The following is a 15,238-nucleotide window of genomic DNA, read 5'->3' on the forward strand; positions in this document are numbered from 1 at the left end:
AACAGACTGGTAATAGGGGTTGCAACAATGGCGGCGGATCATTTTAGAAAGAGAGGGTCCAGATTGTTTAGCCCGGCTGATTTGTTGGGATCCAGATTTTGCAGCTCTTTCAGAACATCTGCTATCTGGATTTGGGTGAAGGAGAAGCTGGGGGGCTTGGGCAAGTAGCTACGGGGGGTGCGGAGCTGTTGGCCGGGGTTGGGGTAGCCAGGAGGAAAGCATAGCCAGCCGTAGAGAAATGCTTATTGAAATGTTCAATTATCATGGAATTATCGGTGGTGACCGTGTTACCTAGCCTCAGTGCAGTGGGCAGCTGGGAGGAGGTGCTGTTGTTCTCCATGGACGTTACAGTGTCCCAAAACTTTTTGGAGTTAGAGCTACAGGATGCAAATTTCTTTTTGAAAAAGCTAGCCTTTGCTTTCCTAACTGCCTATGTCTACTGGTTCCTGACTTCCCTGAACAGTTTCATATCGCGGGGACTATTCGATGCTATTGCAGTCCGCCACAGGATGTTTTTGTGTTGGTCAAGGGCAGTCAGGTCTGGAGTAGATCAACGGCTATGTCTTTTCTTTGTTCTACATTTTTTGAAAGGGGCATGCTTATTTAAGATTGTGAGGAAATTACTTTTGAAGAACGACCAGGCATCCTTGACTGATGAGGTCAATATCCTTCCAGAATACCCGGGCCAGGTCGATTAGATAGGCCTGCTCGCAGAAGTGTTTTAGGGAGCGTTTGACAGTGATGAGGGGTGGTCGTTTGACCACGGACCCATAGCGGACGCAGGCAATGAGGCAGTGATTGCTGAGTTCCTGATTGAAAACAGCAGAGGTGTATTTGGAGGGCAAGTTGGTCAGAATAATATCTATGAGGGTGCCCATGTTTACGGATTTAGGGTTGTACCTGGTGGGTTCCTTGATAATTTGTGTGAGATTGAGGGCATCTAGCTTAGATTGTAGGACTGCTGGGGTGTTAAGCATATCCCAGTTTAGGTCACCTAACAGCACGAACTCTGAAGATAGATGAGTGGCAATCAATTCATATATGGTGTCCAGGGCACAGCTGGGCGCTGAGGGGGGTCTATAACAGGCGGCAACAGTGAGAGACTTATTTCTGGAGAGATTCGTTTTTAAAATTAGAAGGTCGAACTGTTTGGGCATAGAGCTGGAAAGTATGACAGAACTTTGCAAGCTATCTCTGCAGTAGATTGCAACTCCTCCCGTTTGGCAGTTCTATCTTTACGGAAAATGTTGTAGTTGGGTATGGAAATCTCCGAATTTTTGGTGGCCTTCCTAAGCCAGGATTCAGACACGGCAAGGACATCAGGGTTGGCTGAGTGTGCTAAAGCAGTGAATAAAACAAACTTAGGGAGGAGGCTTCTGATGTTAACATGCATGAAACCAAGGCTTTTTCAATTACAGAAGTCAACAAATGAGAGTGCCTGGTGACACGCAGGGCCTGGGTTAACCTCCACATCACCCGAGGAGGAGTAGGATGAGGGTACGGCTAAAGGCTATCAAAACTGGTCGTCTAGTGCGTTGGGGACAGAGAATAAAAGGAGCAGATTGCTGGGCGTGGTAGAATAGATTCAGGGCATAATGTGCAGACAGGGGTATGGTAGGGTGAGAGTACAGTGGAGGTAAGCCCAGGCACTGAGTGATGATAAGAGAGGTTGCATCTCTGGACACGCTGGTTATACTGGGTGATGTCACCGCATGTGTGGGAGGTGGGACAAAGTAGGTATCTGAGGCATGTAGAGTGGGACTAGGGGCTCCGCAGTAAACTAAAACAATGATTACTATCCTAAACAACAGTATACAAGGTATATTGACATTTGAGAGAGACATAAAGCGAGGCATAAAGCAATCACAGGTGTTGATTGGGAGAGCTAGCTAAGACAACAACGGGTAAGACAACAACAGCTAATCAGCTAAGTCAACAACAACATGTAAAATGGCGATGAATGGGCAGAGAGGGTCGGTTAACTACACACAGGGCCTGAGTTCGGGGCTAGGGCCGACAGATAAACAAAGGTAAACAAAGTGGAATACCGTGATAAATGAACAGTCCAGCAGGCATCAGCTATGTAGCCAAGTGATCATAGGGTCCAGTGAACAGCAATAGATGGAACAGGGAAGCTGCGGGGTAGTCGTTACAACGCTAGCACGCGGGAGACACGGCGTTTAAAGTTAGCAAGCCGGGGTTAGTAGAAGCGTCTGCTCCGACGTCTGGCAAAGGCCGGTTGAGGGCACAGCAGATGAAATTACGTCTGCGGACCAGTCGTGGTGTTAAAAGAGGTATTGTAGTTGTAGTAATTTCGTTTGCTAGCCGGGAGAAGCGCATGGCTCGCGGCTAGCTTCGGGGCATGGGCGTTAGCCACTATAGCCACTCGGTAGCAGCTAGCTAGCAGCGATGATCCGATGCAAAGGTCCAGAGCTTACGGCAAGTATCTGGTGGGGTAGTGGATTCTAGCCATGTTGGGGGTAGAGTCCGGGAGGCATCGGCTGAGTAGCCGGGTGATCACAGAATAGGCCGGGAGAGGGGCCTGGCTCAGTGATGGCTTCGGGGCTGGGTGACTCGGTGGCAGCTAGCTTGCTGTGATGATCAGGAGTAATGGTCCAGGGTTTACGGCAGGATTCCGGCATTGTAGTGGAGAAAAACAGTCCGAGACTGGCAGGTATTATCCAGGCTAAAAAAACGTCTTGTGCCTGTGCAGAAGGTAAAGGCCGCTAGCAGTGGCTAACAATGACTAAATTGCTAGTAGCTAATTAGCTGGTTAGCCTCTGATGGCTAGCTTCTGATGGAGGTTCTGGCTATAAGGTCTAAAAAAAATAGCGGATCCGTGTCACATTGAGTGAGGCGGGTTACCGGAAGGTATATTTAATAAAAAAGTGGAAAAGAGATTGATCGAGAATATATATATATATATATATATATATATATATATATATATATATATATATATATATATACAAAAAAGACGAAAAATACAAAAAGTAATCGAGAGGACGACAAACCACGTCTGCACTGCTAAGCCATCTTGAATTTGATGATTCTGTTACAGATTGAATCACTTAATAATTCATAAACAATCTTGATATCAGTAAAAATATTTAACTAATTGGTAGGTCTACCTTTACTTGTTACTTCTATTAACTTTCATTACCCTTTTTCTATCTGTTTGGTCAGAAATCCAAGCCTTTGCTTATTCCACAGTTTTAGGATGGAAAATAGTTGAAAAATGTGTGTATATATATATGCCTTAATTTAAAAAAAATATAGACTTAGCTTTCATTTGACACCCAATTTTACATTCTCCTATAAACTTCACGTTGGTGCTCATTGGTCCTTTTAGATGGAAATGCCCCGAGGCTAGCTAGTAGTGCTACCTAACTTTAGCCAATTAAACGGTGTGCGACCTTGGCAAAATTGGCTTGACATGACATTGGATAGGCTGTCTCTGGGGCTAGTTAGGGACTGTCAATAAATTACACAATGTAAATTATTTCCATGCTGCACATCCTTTAGTTGTCTCATTGCTTTCAGTATTCGTATATGAATTTCTACAATTTATAGTTTGTTTGAGGTTTTTAATTCATTGAAATTTGGAGCTGTTGACATTTTCCAATATTGTCTCATGTACATTGTGTAATTTGCTAACTAGCCCCATAGGGATATCGAATGTCAAAATAAATTGACCATGGGCATTACGATCGGGTTGCGTGCAGCTGCGCACCGAATTGATGATTACCGTAAATTCCGGACTATAAGCCGCAACTTTTTTCCCAGGCTTTGAACCTCGCGGCTTAAACAATGACGCGGCTAACATATGGATTTTTCCCGCTTTCAATTTTTTTTCTAAAAAAAAAAACACATTCTGTGACGTGCTCAGTTTTTTGGCGGCATGAAGCTTTCATTAGACCAATGAAATTGCCGAACGGGTTATGGTCAAACAACTTTTTTGTTTACTGTTTAGATTAAATCGAGCACTCTCAAACTTCCCATCATTCTGATTACGGTAGTCATTTTGTCTCGCTCATCATGGCAAAGACACGGAGAAATGCATATGATGCAGCTTTCAAGTTGAAGGCGATTGATCTGGCTGTTGGAAAAGGAAATGGAGCTGCTGCACGGGAGCTTAGTCTTAATGAGTCGATGATAAGACGTTGGAAACAGCAGCGTGAGGAATTGACTCAGACAACTAAAGCTTACTGCTAATTTTTTATTTTTTGTTACAAGCCGTGTTTCGTTAAAGCCTGTGTAAAGTTAATTTGTTTCAATGTACCGGTAGGCACCTGTGGCTTATAGACATGTGCGGCTTCTTTATGTTCAAAATAATATATTTTTTTTAATTCAGTGGGTGCGGCTTATATTCAGGTGCGCTTAATAGTCCGGAAATTACGGTACTTGGGTTCTGTGGGTATGTGGGCAGGATTGAAATAAACCCAATCCAAAGAAAACTGTTACAGTACCCTTCATTCCATGACATACCATTATGACCAAAAGTATCCTATTTAAAACATTTTGTCAATTTTAACACTAGAATAAAGGTTTCTGCCTCATATCGATGCTACATAGGCCGTTTTCAAAAGGAGAAGTTGCTTTTTAGGGGCGGTCACTCTTTAACCTTTCACACTAAGCTCTCTTTAGGAAGCTGATTCTGTTGAGCTGTTTGTGCTTTTTGTGTAGCCAAACCTGTTTGCGTTTATGTACGCTAAAGCTCTTAAGCTCTTAATGTTAATTATCGTTTTCTTGTCTGTTTGTCGATTAGCAGTAAGCACTCTGTGGAGCTGTGTGAGTCTCACGTTGACTACTTTAATTTTACTCTGATGATCTAGCTTTACACTTCTATCCTTACATCCTTGAAAGTGCCTTGTAATAGAAAAATGTTGTCTATTTTCCCTCTTTGGAAAAACAATTTCATTAAAGGTTGGTGTCCCTGAGATGCATTCACAGAGGCACACACACACACACACACACACACACACACACACACACACACACACACACACACACACACACACACACACACCCAGTATGCTGCCTTGCACTCTACTACACCACACCAGTAAATGTATTCTTGTGCCTGTGGCGAGACATTTGTAATCTAGTTGAGGAAATTGGCCTGTTTTTGTTTTTATCCTGGTCTATTCAGTGTCGTTACTGGCTTATCCCTACTTTAACTAGTGGCCTGTTCTCGAGGCTGCATGCATACACTGTTGTATTTGAAGATAACCAAACCTTGTCAATAATTTAGTAAGAGATACACTGTACCATGGCCATGGATGATGTTTATTTCAGACCAGGGCACCAAACTAAAGCCAGACTGATATATCGGTTGACCGATATTATCTTCTGATGTTGGCCTTTTTTGGCTTTTACAGATATATCGGTACCGATCTTTAAACTACAGATATTATTTAAAACAAAATGGGGGCTCGTCCGGGATCTTGTTTCCCACGCTCTAATCACCTACTCTGAAGCTCTGCTGTGCCCAGATATTTGAGTGTTCAAGAGACACTTTTTTGTAGTAGAGTTTCTGTCACTGACATCCACCCAGGGGGGTTATAAGATTGGAGAAATGTTTTAACAGTTGCATAAACACACAGGCTTAAAAAATATTTTTAAAAGCCATGGACTTTAAGTTGGAAGCATTTGTGAAAAACCATACATGGGAGATGCTAGATGAATGTACAAAGGCGAATCTGCTCATCATTGAAGGTCATACAGGTGGTAGACTACACCCCGTAGACAGGCAACTGAGGGAGTTAGAACTAAAGGCAACGTTGAAGTAACAGAAACTAATGTTAGAGCACAGGGAAAGACGAGGAGCGTGCAGCCAAACATAAAAAACATGAGAATGCCATTGGAGGTGGACTTGTATTTTACTTTGTTTGAGCAGATTGCCACGTCTCTAAAATGGCCAGATGATATCTGGTCACTGCTCCTCCAAAGTGTTCTGGTGGGAAAAGCTCAGTAATTGTCAGTGGTGGGAAAAGTACCCAATTGTCATACTTGAGTAAAAGTAAATATACCTTAATAGAAAATTACTCAAGTAAAAGTGAAAGTCACCCAGTAAAATACTACTTGAGTAAATGTCTAAAAGTATTTGGTTTTAAATATACTTAAGTATCAAAAGTAAATGTAATTGCTAAAATATACTTAAGTATCAAAAGAAAAAGTATAAATAATTTCAATTTCCTTATATTCATCAAACAAGACGGCACAGTTGTCTTTATTTGTTTTTTTATGGATAGCCAGGAGCATACATTTAGATCTGTTGGTAGCCCCAACACACACACAGCAGTCTGCTAATGTCCAATTGACCAGTGTAGAAATGTATTCTCCAAACTGCTGTTTTGATCCTCAGTATTGATTTGGAATCCTCATGCGAAGGCCCCTTTTACTTTTTAATCGATAGTGTTAAAATGAGATATAGGCTCTCCATGGTCTAATTACAAACTTTCATAGATGAAATGTGGTGCACACACACCGCGTATAGTCAGCTAACGCACTTTTGTACATCACGCTGTAACGTACAATTTACTTAATTTTTTTGAAGGTTTGTGTGGAATTTGAATCTGTTTTTTAGGGCGGCGCTAAAGTTATCTTCAGAAGTGAACAGCAGCTTTTGAGAGTCATGATGGCTTGCAGTGATGATGCAAAAAATGAATGCATTCATTTGTAAAATTTGACTAGGTATCCCCCCTCACCCAGTCCCTGTCCCTTTCTTGTTTATAATCTGAGAGAGAAGCGCTACACCTGGTGGAGAGAGGCTGTACAACACAGAATGAGTTGCATAATGCGTGCTGTACGTTACGTCATGACACGTCACAATTTAACGTACAGCGTCAGAGGGGGCAGTTTTTTTCAACTTTTCTCCAATACTAATCAAATCAAATCAAATTTATTTATATAGCCCTTCGTACATCAGCTGATATCTCAAAGTGCTGTACAGAAACCCAGCCTAAAACCCCAAACAGCAAGCAATGCATGTGAAAGAAACACGGTGGCTAGGAAAAACTCCCTAGGAAAAACTCCCTAGAAAGGCCAAAAACCTAGGAAGAAACCTAGAGAGGAACCAGGCTATGAGGGGTGGCCAGTCCTCTTCTGGCTGTGCAGGGTGGCTATTATAACAGAACATGGTCAAGATGTTAAAATGTTCATAAATGACCAGCATGGTCAAATAATAATAATAATCATAGTAGTTGTCGAGGGTGCAACAAGCACGTCCGGTGAACAGGTCAGGGTTCCATAGCCGCAGGCAGAACAGTTGAAACTGGAGCAGCAGCACGGCCAGGTGGACTGGGGACAGCAAGGACTCATCATACCAGGTAGTCCTGAGGCATGGTCCTAGGGCTCAGGTCCTCCGAGAGAAAGACAGAAAGAGAGAAAGAGAGAATTAGAGAGAGCATATTTAAATTCACACAGGACACCGGATAAGACAAGAGAAATACTCCAGATGTAACAGACTGACCCTAGCCCCCCGACACATAAACTACTGCAGCATAAATACTGGAGGCTGAGACAGGAGGGATCAGAAGACACTGTGGCCCCATCCGATGATACCCCCGGACAGGGCCAAACAGGCAGGATATAACCCCACCCACTTTGCCAAAGCACAGCCCCCACACCACTAGAGGGATGTCTCCAACCACCAACTTACCGTCCTAAGACAAGGCCGAGTATAGCCCACAACGATCTCCGCCGTGGCACAACCCTACTATCAGGCTATTACCATGCCAATCTATGCTTGAATAGAAACGTAGTTCATACCCCAGATTTTGATGCCAACAGTCGCTACAGTCCCATTTAGTTTTCATTGCAGCCTCGTTTGAATGCCGCGGTTGTGCAAATTTGTACGGAATGGGGTTCATCAACTGTACTATCAGAAACCCAACACGTACACACACACAGGAAAGAGCTTCCTCCCTGAGGGGACTGTTAAATATCCTGCTACGATGGGCCCCAATGATGTTTCATTAGGCAGGTTCCTCTATACTGAGCACAGTCGTGACCGTAAAGCCCTCGGGCCAATAGATATCTTTGGTGTACATTGCCATCAACCAGTCTAAATGGCTCGACTTGCCTAGTTAAATAAAGGGTAAATAAATAAACAAGTGATTTCAGTGTCACATTTTGATTTGTGATTATTATTATTTTTTCTCTTTTTCTTTGCAGTTCCTGTCAACATTGTCACCGGCAGCACAAGACCAGGCTCCCAGGTAAGGATCATTTTTTTGCTTCATTGCATCATGGTGCCCCAATTATGCTAATTTGACTCTGACTTTATTTGAGTGCCTGTTGCTAATTTGGGCTGATTGGAATGCTTCTCATGTTTCTACCCAGTTCCCTCATCAACCCCTTTTTAAAGGTTTTGATTTCCTCAGCAATCTGAATGAAACCCCAACTGTTCTGGTTTCTATCAACCACTTGATCAATGGCCTCCGGGTCAAATCACACTATTGCAACAAATCCATACCCCTTTTTATCGCTTCTCTCTTCTCTTTCTCGAGTATTTACTGTTGCTCTTGCTGTTCTTTTCCTCTTTTCCTTTTTTGTTTTCAATGAGTCCTGTGTACTCACCTCTCAATAAATAATGAGGGTGTTCAGTCACTCTAATTGTTATCGGTGTGAGGGGAACTCTGACAGAAGCGCTCATGGTGGAGCTGCTTAGCTTCACACACTCTGCTCCGAAATTCTCACTCTGTTTACCTAGTGTCAGCAGTTTCTGCCTCCCACCTTCTCTGCATTCTCCCGCTCATGTCCTCCCCCACATACGTTCACAGTTTTTAGATCATATTTTTTCATCTGTCTTTTATCAGTTTAAAACGGTGCCAGGCAGAGAAAAAAGTCACCAGACGTAAAAAACTTCTGTGAAATCTAAAGGAAGGAGACTGGACCCAGAGACAGCGAGTGGTTGACTCTCGTTTGCATTTGTCTCCATGGCTCAAGCTGCAGTCACAACCAACAAATTGACTTTGACCACTGGTTTAAACTTCAAAGGATTTTTATTTGACTCCAAACTTTGTTTGCTTTGTGAATCCATTTCATTAATCACGTTTCCATCCACAGTTTTTATGCGAGTGAAGTCCTACCATATAAAACAAAATCACGACAGCTGTAATGGAAACAGAAAGTTATGGTACAATTTGATTAATGCCAACGGATAATTTGTTCGTTCCACATGCTGGGATCTTTTTGTGTCGGTAAAATTAATTATGGGAGAAATTGAGGTGGAAAGACCTTTATGCACAAAAATGTGTGTGTATATATAAACGCAACATGCAACAATTCCAGGAATTGTATACAGACCAAGTGTATGGCCACATGATGCCATACACGTGGTCTGCGGTTTATTACAGACAGAAATACTCCTCAGTTTAATCAGCTGTCCGAGTGGCTGGTCTCAGATGATCCCGAAGGTGAAGAAGCCAATTGAGGAGGGTCTGGGCTGGCATGGTTACACGTTGTCTGCGGTTGTGAGGCCGATTGGACGTAGTGCCAAATTCTCTAAAACAACGTTGGAGGCGGCTTATGGTAGAAAAGTAAACATTAAATTCTCTTGCCACAGCTCTGGTGGACATTCCTGCATGCCAATTGCAGGCTCCCTCGAAACATGAGACATCTCTAAAAGTACACATTTTAGAGTGGCCTTTTATTGTCCACAGCACAAGGTGCACCTGTGTAATGATCATGCTGTTTAATATGCCACACCTGTCAGGTGGATGGATTATCTTGGCAAAGGAAAAACGCTCACTAACAGGGATGGAAACACATTTCTGCATTAAATTTGAGAAAAATAAGCTTTTTGTGCGTATGGAAAGTTTTTAGGATCTTTTGTTTCAGCTCATGAAACGGGTTTATTTTTGTTCAGTGTAATAACCATCATATCAAAATGAAGTCACGCAGTGATATGGTGTGTGGTCCTCCCACTACGACTTGGAAAAGCATGCAGTTTCTATGCTAAATAAAAATATTTTCTCTTATCCATAATAATCTCATCATTTAGCCTAGACTAGGTGCCAAGATGCCAAGACCAGAGTAGGCACATTTGATATTTAACTCAACAGTTTCTGTGACTAAACTATCAGTAGAATTGATAATGCCATGGAAACACATTGAATTTGAGATTTTCATTTATAAAGCCCTTTAACAAAAAGTCTTTACTAATCTTTAGTCATACGAGTTACCACACCCGGTCTCAGGGATGTCTTACTCAGTTAATTCAAAGGAATTTCCAAAGTTAGGTCAATCAGCTTTTATTTGTAGAGCAATCTTAAAAATAAATGTTATGTTCTGCTGCCTCTTGGGCAATTCAGAAAGCTGTTTGAGGACTTTATTACTGATTATTTTGTTCGTTTTTTTTATGACTGTTTTTCTTTCCACTAGCATTTTATATTTTGATGCATCTATCTTCTGTAATATGTAATTCAGGGCACATCTGTAAAAAAGACCTTGGTCTCAGTAGGACTCCCTTATAAAGATATATTAAAAAAAACTATTACAGCATATTGGATGACTTTCATTCATATTCCATTCAACCAGCTCAATATAATATCAATAGGTTTAGGCTACATTAAAGTTTGCCTATATGCATCATGAGGTTGCTACAACATAGCCTATGAATGACATTTTACAATTTAGGTGCACAGGTCGAGAGAACATTTTGAGTAATCAAGGTTACAGTGACAGACAGTGACACATTCAATACCACCTTGCACACTCTTGCCTACAGCTAGCTGATCTAGGGTGTAATCATTATTCCATCAGTTGCAAATGAGAGTTTCTATTGGACAAATTCTGGTATATTTATCCCTGTCTGGTTGTGTTTGCTTCGGTTTAAGAAATGTTTTTCAACAGAATCGGCTAAATTAATATATCCCTGACCACACGCAAACACTTTCATAGTAGTCACATACAAACAGCCTGATCACATAATTCCTTCTCGCATCAATGCACTCTCCTCCTGTCACCTTTTCCTTTCCCTTGTGGACTTCAGTGCACAACAAATCAGCTGTCTGTGGCGAAAGACCTTTCCAAGCCAAACGCTCATATCATAACTGCTACAGTCATGCAGTGCAGTTTAGCAGTTACACCGATGGGCCCCGGTGTTAATAAATTAATAAAACCTAAAGCTTACCTTGACCTGGAAGTCTTCCAGTGTTGGTTAGCCAGCAAGCTAACGTAGCATCCCTCTCTGTTTGAGCCGGGTGTTTGAGTAGGCTAAACTACTGTAGCTAGCTGCATTTGCTAGCTAAGTGAAATTGGAGAAGAAAATACTACGGAATATAGCTAGCCCTCACTCTCCTGCTTCTCCTTCATTTTTAAAGAAATTAATTTGTTCAAAACTGTTCAACTATTGCCTTTCTCTCTTTTTGAGTCAACCACTCACCACAATTTATGCACTGCAGTGCTAGCTAGCAATAGCTTTATACTTTCAATACTAGTTTCACTCTCAGATCCTTTGATTGGGTGGACAACATGTCAGTTCATGCTGCAAGAGCTCTGATAGGTTGGAGGACGTCCTCCGGAAGTTGTCATAATTACTGTGTAAGTCTACGGCACAGCCAGAAGAGGACTGGCCACCCCTCGTAGCCTGGTTCCTCTCTCGGTTTCTTCCTAGGTTCCGGCCTTTCTAGGGAGTTTTTCTGAGCCACCGTGCTTCTACACCTGCATTGCTTGCTATTTGGGGTTTTAGGCTGGGTTTCTGTATAAATTTAATGAATACATTTGATTGATTGATTGGTGAGAACCATGAGCCTCCTAGGTTTTGTATTAAAGTCAATGTATCCAGAGGTGGACGAAAACTAGCTGTCCTCTGGCTACACCATTGCGCTACCCTACAGAGTGCTGTTGAGGCTACTGTAGACCTTCCTTGCAAAACAGTGTGTTTTAATCAATTATTTGGTGATGTGAATATATTTAGTATAGTTATCTAAAAATGTTTCACTATTTAAAAAAATAAATAAAATGATTTCACTGAAGCGGATGTTCCTCCCCTTCCTCCTCTTAGGAGCCTCCACTGATATACAGTACCAGTCAAAAGTTTAGACACAGCTACTCATTCTTGCCATAATATGGACTTGGTCTTTTACCAAATATGGCTATCTTCTGTATACCACCCCTACCTTGTCACAACACAACTGATTGGCTCAAAGGCATTAAGAGGGAAAGAAATTCCACAAATGAACTTTTAACAAGGAACACCTGTTAATTGAAATGTATTCCAGGTGACTACATCATGAAGCTGGTTGAGAGAATACCGAGAGGGGTTAAAGCTGTCATCAAGGCAAAGGGTGACTACTTTGAAGAATCTCAAATATAAAATATATTTTGATTTGTTTAACACTTTTTGGATTACTACATGATTCCATATAAACCCTTAAATGAGTAGGTGTGTCCAAACTTTTGACTGGTACATACAGAACACAATAGAGGGATGTAGGCTAGACAGAGTGGAGAATTTCATCAAAGCAGAGCAACAAATATATATACAGTTGAAGTCAGAAGTTTACATACACCTTAGCCAAATATATTTAAACTCAGTTTTTCACAATTCCTGACATTTAATCCTAGTAAAAAGTCCCTGTCTTAGGTCAGTTAGGATCACCACTTTATTTTAAGAATGTGAAATGTCAGAATAGTAGTAGAGACAATGATTTATTTCAGCCTTTATTTCTTTCATCACATTACCAGTGGGTCAGAAGTTTACATACACTCAATTAGTATTTGGTAGCATTGCCTTTAAATTGTTTCACTTGGGTCAAACGTTTCAGGTAGCCTTCCACAAGCTTCCCACAATACGTTGAGTGAATTTTGTCCCATTCCTCCTGACAGAGCTGGTGTAACTGAGTCAGGTTTGTAGGCCTCCTTGCTCGCACACGCTTTTTCAGTTCTGCCCACAAATTTTCTATAGGATTGAGGTCAGGGCTTTGTGATGGCCACTCCAATACCTTGACTTTGTTGTCCTTAAGCCATTTTGCCACAACTTTGGAAGTATGCTTGGGGTCATTGTCCATTTAGAAGACCCATTTGCGACCAATCTTTAACTTCTTGACTGATGTCTTGAGATGTTGCTTCAATGAATCCACATAATTTTCCTACCTCATGAACCCATCTATTTTGTGAAGTGCACCGGTCCCTCCTGCAGCAAAGCACCCACACAACATGATGCTGCCACCCCATGCTTCACAGTTGGGATGGTGTTCTTCGGCTTGCAAGACTCACCCTTTTTCCTCCAATCATAACAATGGTGATTATGGCCAAACAGTTCTATTTTTGTTTCATCAGACCAGAGGACATTTCTCCAAAAAAGTACAATCTTTGTCCCCATGTGCAGTTGCAAACCGTAGTCTTTTTTTAAAAAAATTTTATGGCGGTTTTGGAGCAGTGGCTTCTTCCTTGCTGAGCGGCCTTTCAGGTTATGTCGATATGGGATTCGTTTTACTGTGTATATAGATCATTTTGTACCTGTTTCCTCCAGCATCTTCACAAGGTCCTTTGCTGCTGTTCTGGGATTGATTTGCACTTTTCGCACCAAAGTACGTTCATCTCTAGGAGACAGAATGCATCTCTTTCCTGAGCGATATGATGGCTGTGTGGTCCCATGGTGTTTATACTTGCGTACTATTGTTTGTACAGATGAACGTGGTACCTTCAGGTGTTTGGAAATTGCTCCCAAGGGTGAATGACACTTGTGGAGGTCTACAGTTCTTTTTCTGAGGTCTCTTTTCTCCGATTTCTTTTGATTTTCCCATGATGTCAAGCAAAGAGGCACTGAGTTTGAAGGTAGGCCTTGAACTACATCCACAGGTACACCTCCAATTGACTCAAATTATGTCAATTAGCCTATCAGAAGCTTCTAAAGCCATGACATCATTTTCTGGAATTTTCCAAGCTGTTTAAAGGCACAGTCAACTTAGTGTATGTAAACTTCTGACCCACTGGAATTGTGATACAGTGAATTATAAGCGAAATAATCTGCCTGTAAACAATTGTTGGAAAATTACTTGTGTCGTGCACAAAGTAGATGTCCTAACCGACTTGCCAAAAATATAGTTTGTTAACAATACATTTGTGGAGTGGTTGAAAAACAAGTTGTAGTGACTCCAACCTAAGTGTATGTAAACTTCCGTCTTCAACTGTATCAAAAAATATTCTTTCTCCTTCTCTCATCAGACAGATGCATGGGTCTTATAGCCTAAACCTATTAATTTGTTTTATAATGGGCACTCAACTATCTTGTGTCTAGCTGTTTTAAACAACTTAGGCTATGTTCCCTTCTCTTTCCATTCGCTATGAGCATTACTTTGGTCAAGACTATGCTTTCATCGTTTTATGCATGGCGTTTTCCCGATCAAACAACTAATTCATATTATGGAGTTACATCTGTATAGTTTAAAAACACAAGGTAGCCAGGGGACTAATAATGACAGAGAACAAATGATGTCAATAGCCTATAGAAAAATTGAATTACCAGTTGAATCTAGTTTAAGGTTATTAATAAATTCCAAGGTAGAATCTCAGTTGAACATGCTTCTTAATCTGTGTCTGAGAAACTGTCCCTCAATATTTTCCATTGGATCAATGGTCTTCCCAGTAGTGACTCCTATGTGGCTGAGATGTAGGAGTACAGCACCATAACAGTTCAGTAGGACATAGAGACTGTGGACACAATATCAGGGATTTTAGACCGGCTGCTAACTAGATCAAAATTCTTAAGATTCTAAATGCATCCTGGACACATCCTGGGCTCTGTTAATTTGGGCACACCATAGCAAAACGTTGTGCAAAGGAAAATGAAAATTCAGTGCCTTCCTGTTTCGGAAAATGTTTTTCTGTTTCATGCCTAGTGAACAAGACCCTGTATTCAGCCATGGAGAGACAACATTCACTGTTAACCCTGCTATTATAACCAGCCAGCGGATTCATCTCAATCTATAACGGCTTGCCTAATATCAGGAAGTGTTGGTGTAGGATGTTTCCCTACAGGTTGTTTCTGACATGGTAATTCTCTTCACTTATTTTTCACTGCCCTTATTTAGTTAAATTCTTGATTGTTGTTAGACATTTAAAGCACTCTAAGTTAGTTCTCCCTTAACCTGAGAAATAGGTGCTTTAGTATTGTATGGTTTCAACGGTCTCCTAACATTCTAATACACTTTGGCAATTTGTCCCTTTTCTGTGTAAAAATTACACATTACTTCTTTAATATCCATACATCATATTTTCAAAATCC

The 15,238-nt window shown here is 41.3% G+C and overlaps 1 protein-coding gene across 2 annotated transcripts in view; it reads left to right on the forward strand.

Moving 5' to 3' along the window:
• The window catches only part of b3glcta (beta 3-glucosyltransferase a), a 133,483-nt gene that overhangs the window by 22,722 nt on the left and 95,523 nt on the right, over positions 1-15,238 (forward strand). For both annotated transcript variants that reach the window (XM_014213563.2, XM_014213565.2), the window contains exon 2: positions 8,179-8,222. In XM_014213563.2, the coding sequence (XP_014069038.2) occupies positions 8,179-8,222 (44 nt within the window). The remainder of the gene's footprint in view (positions 1-8,178; positions 8,223-15,238) is intronic.

This window comes from Salmo salar, chromosome ssa09, assembly GCF_905237065.1.
Source record: "Salmo salar chromosome ssa09, Ssal_v3.1, whole genome shotgun sequence".
Lineage (NCBI taxonomy): Eukaryota > Metazoa > Chordata > Actinopteri > Salmoniformes > Salmonidae > Salmo > Salmo salar.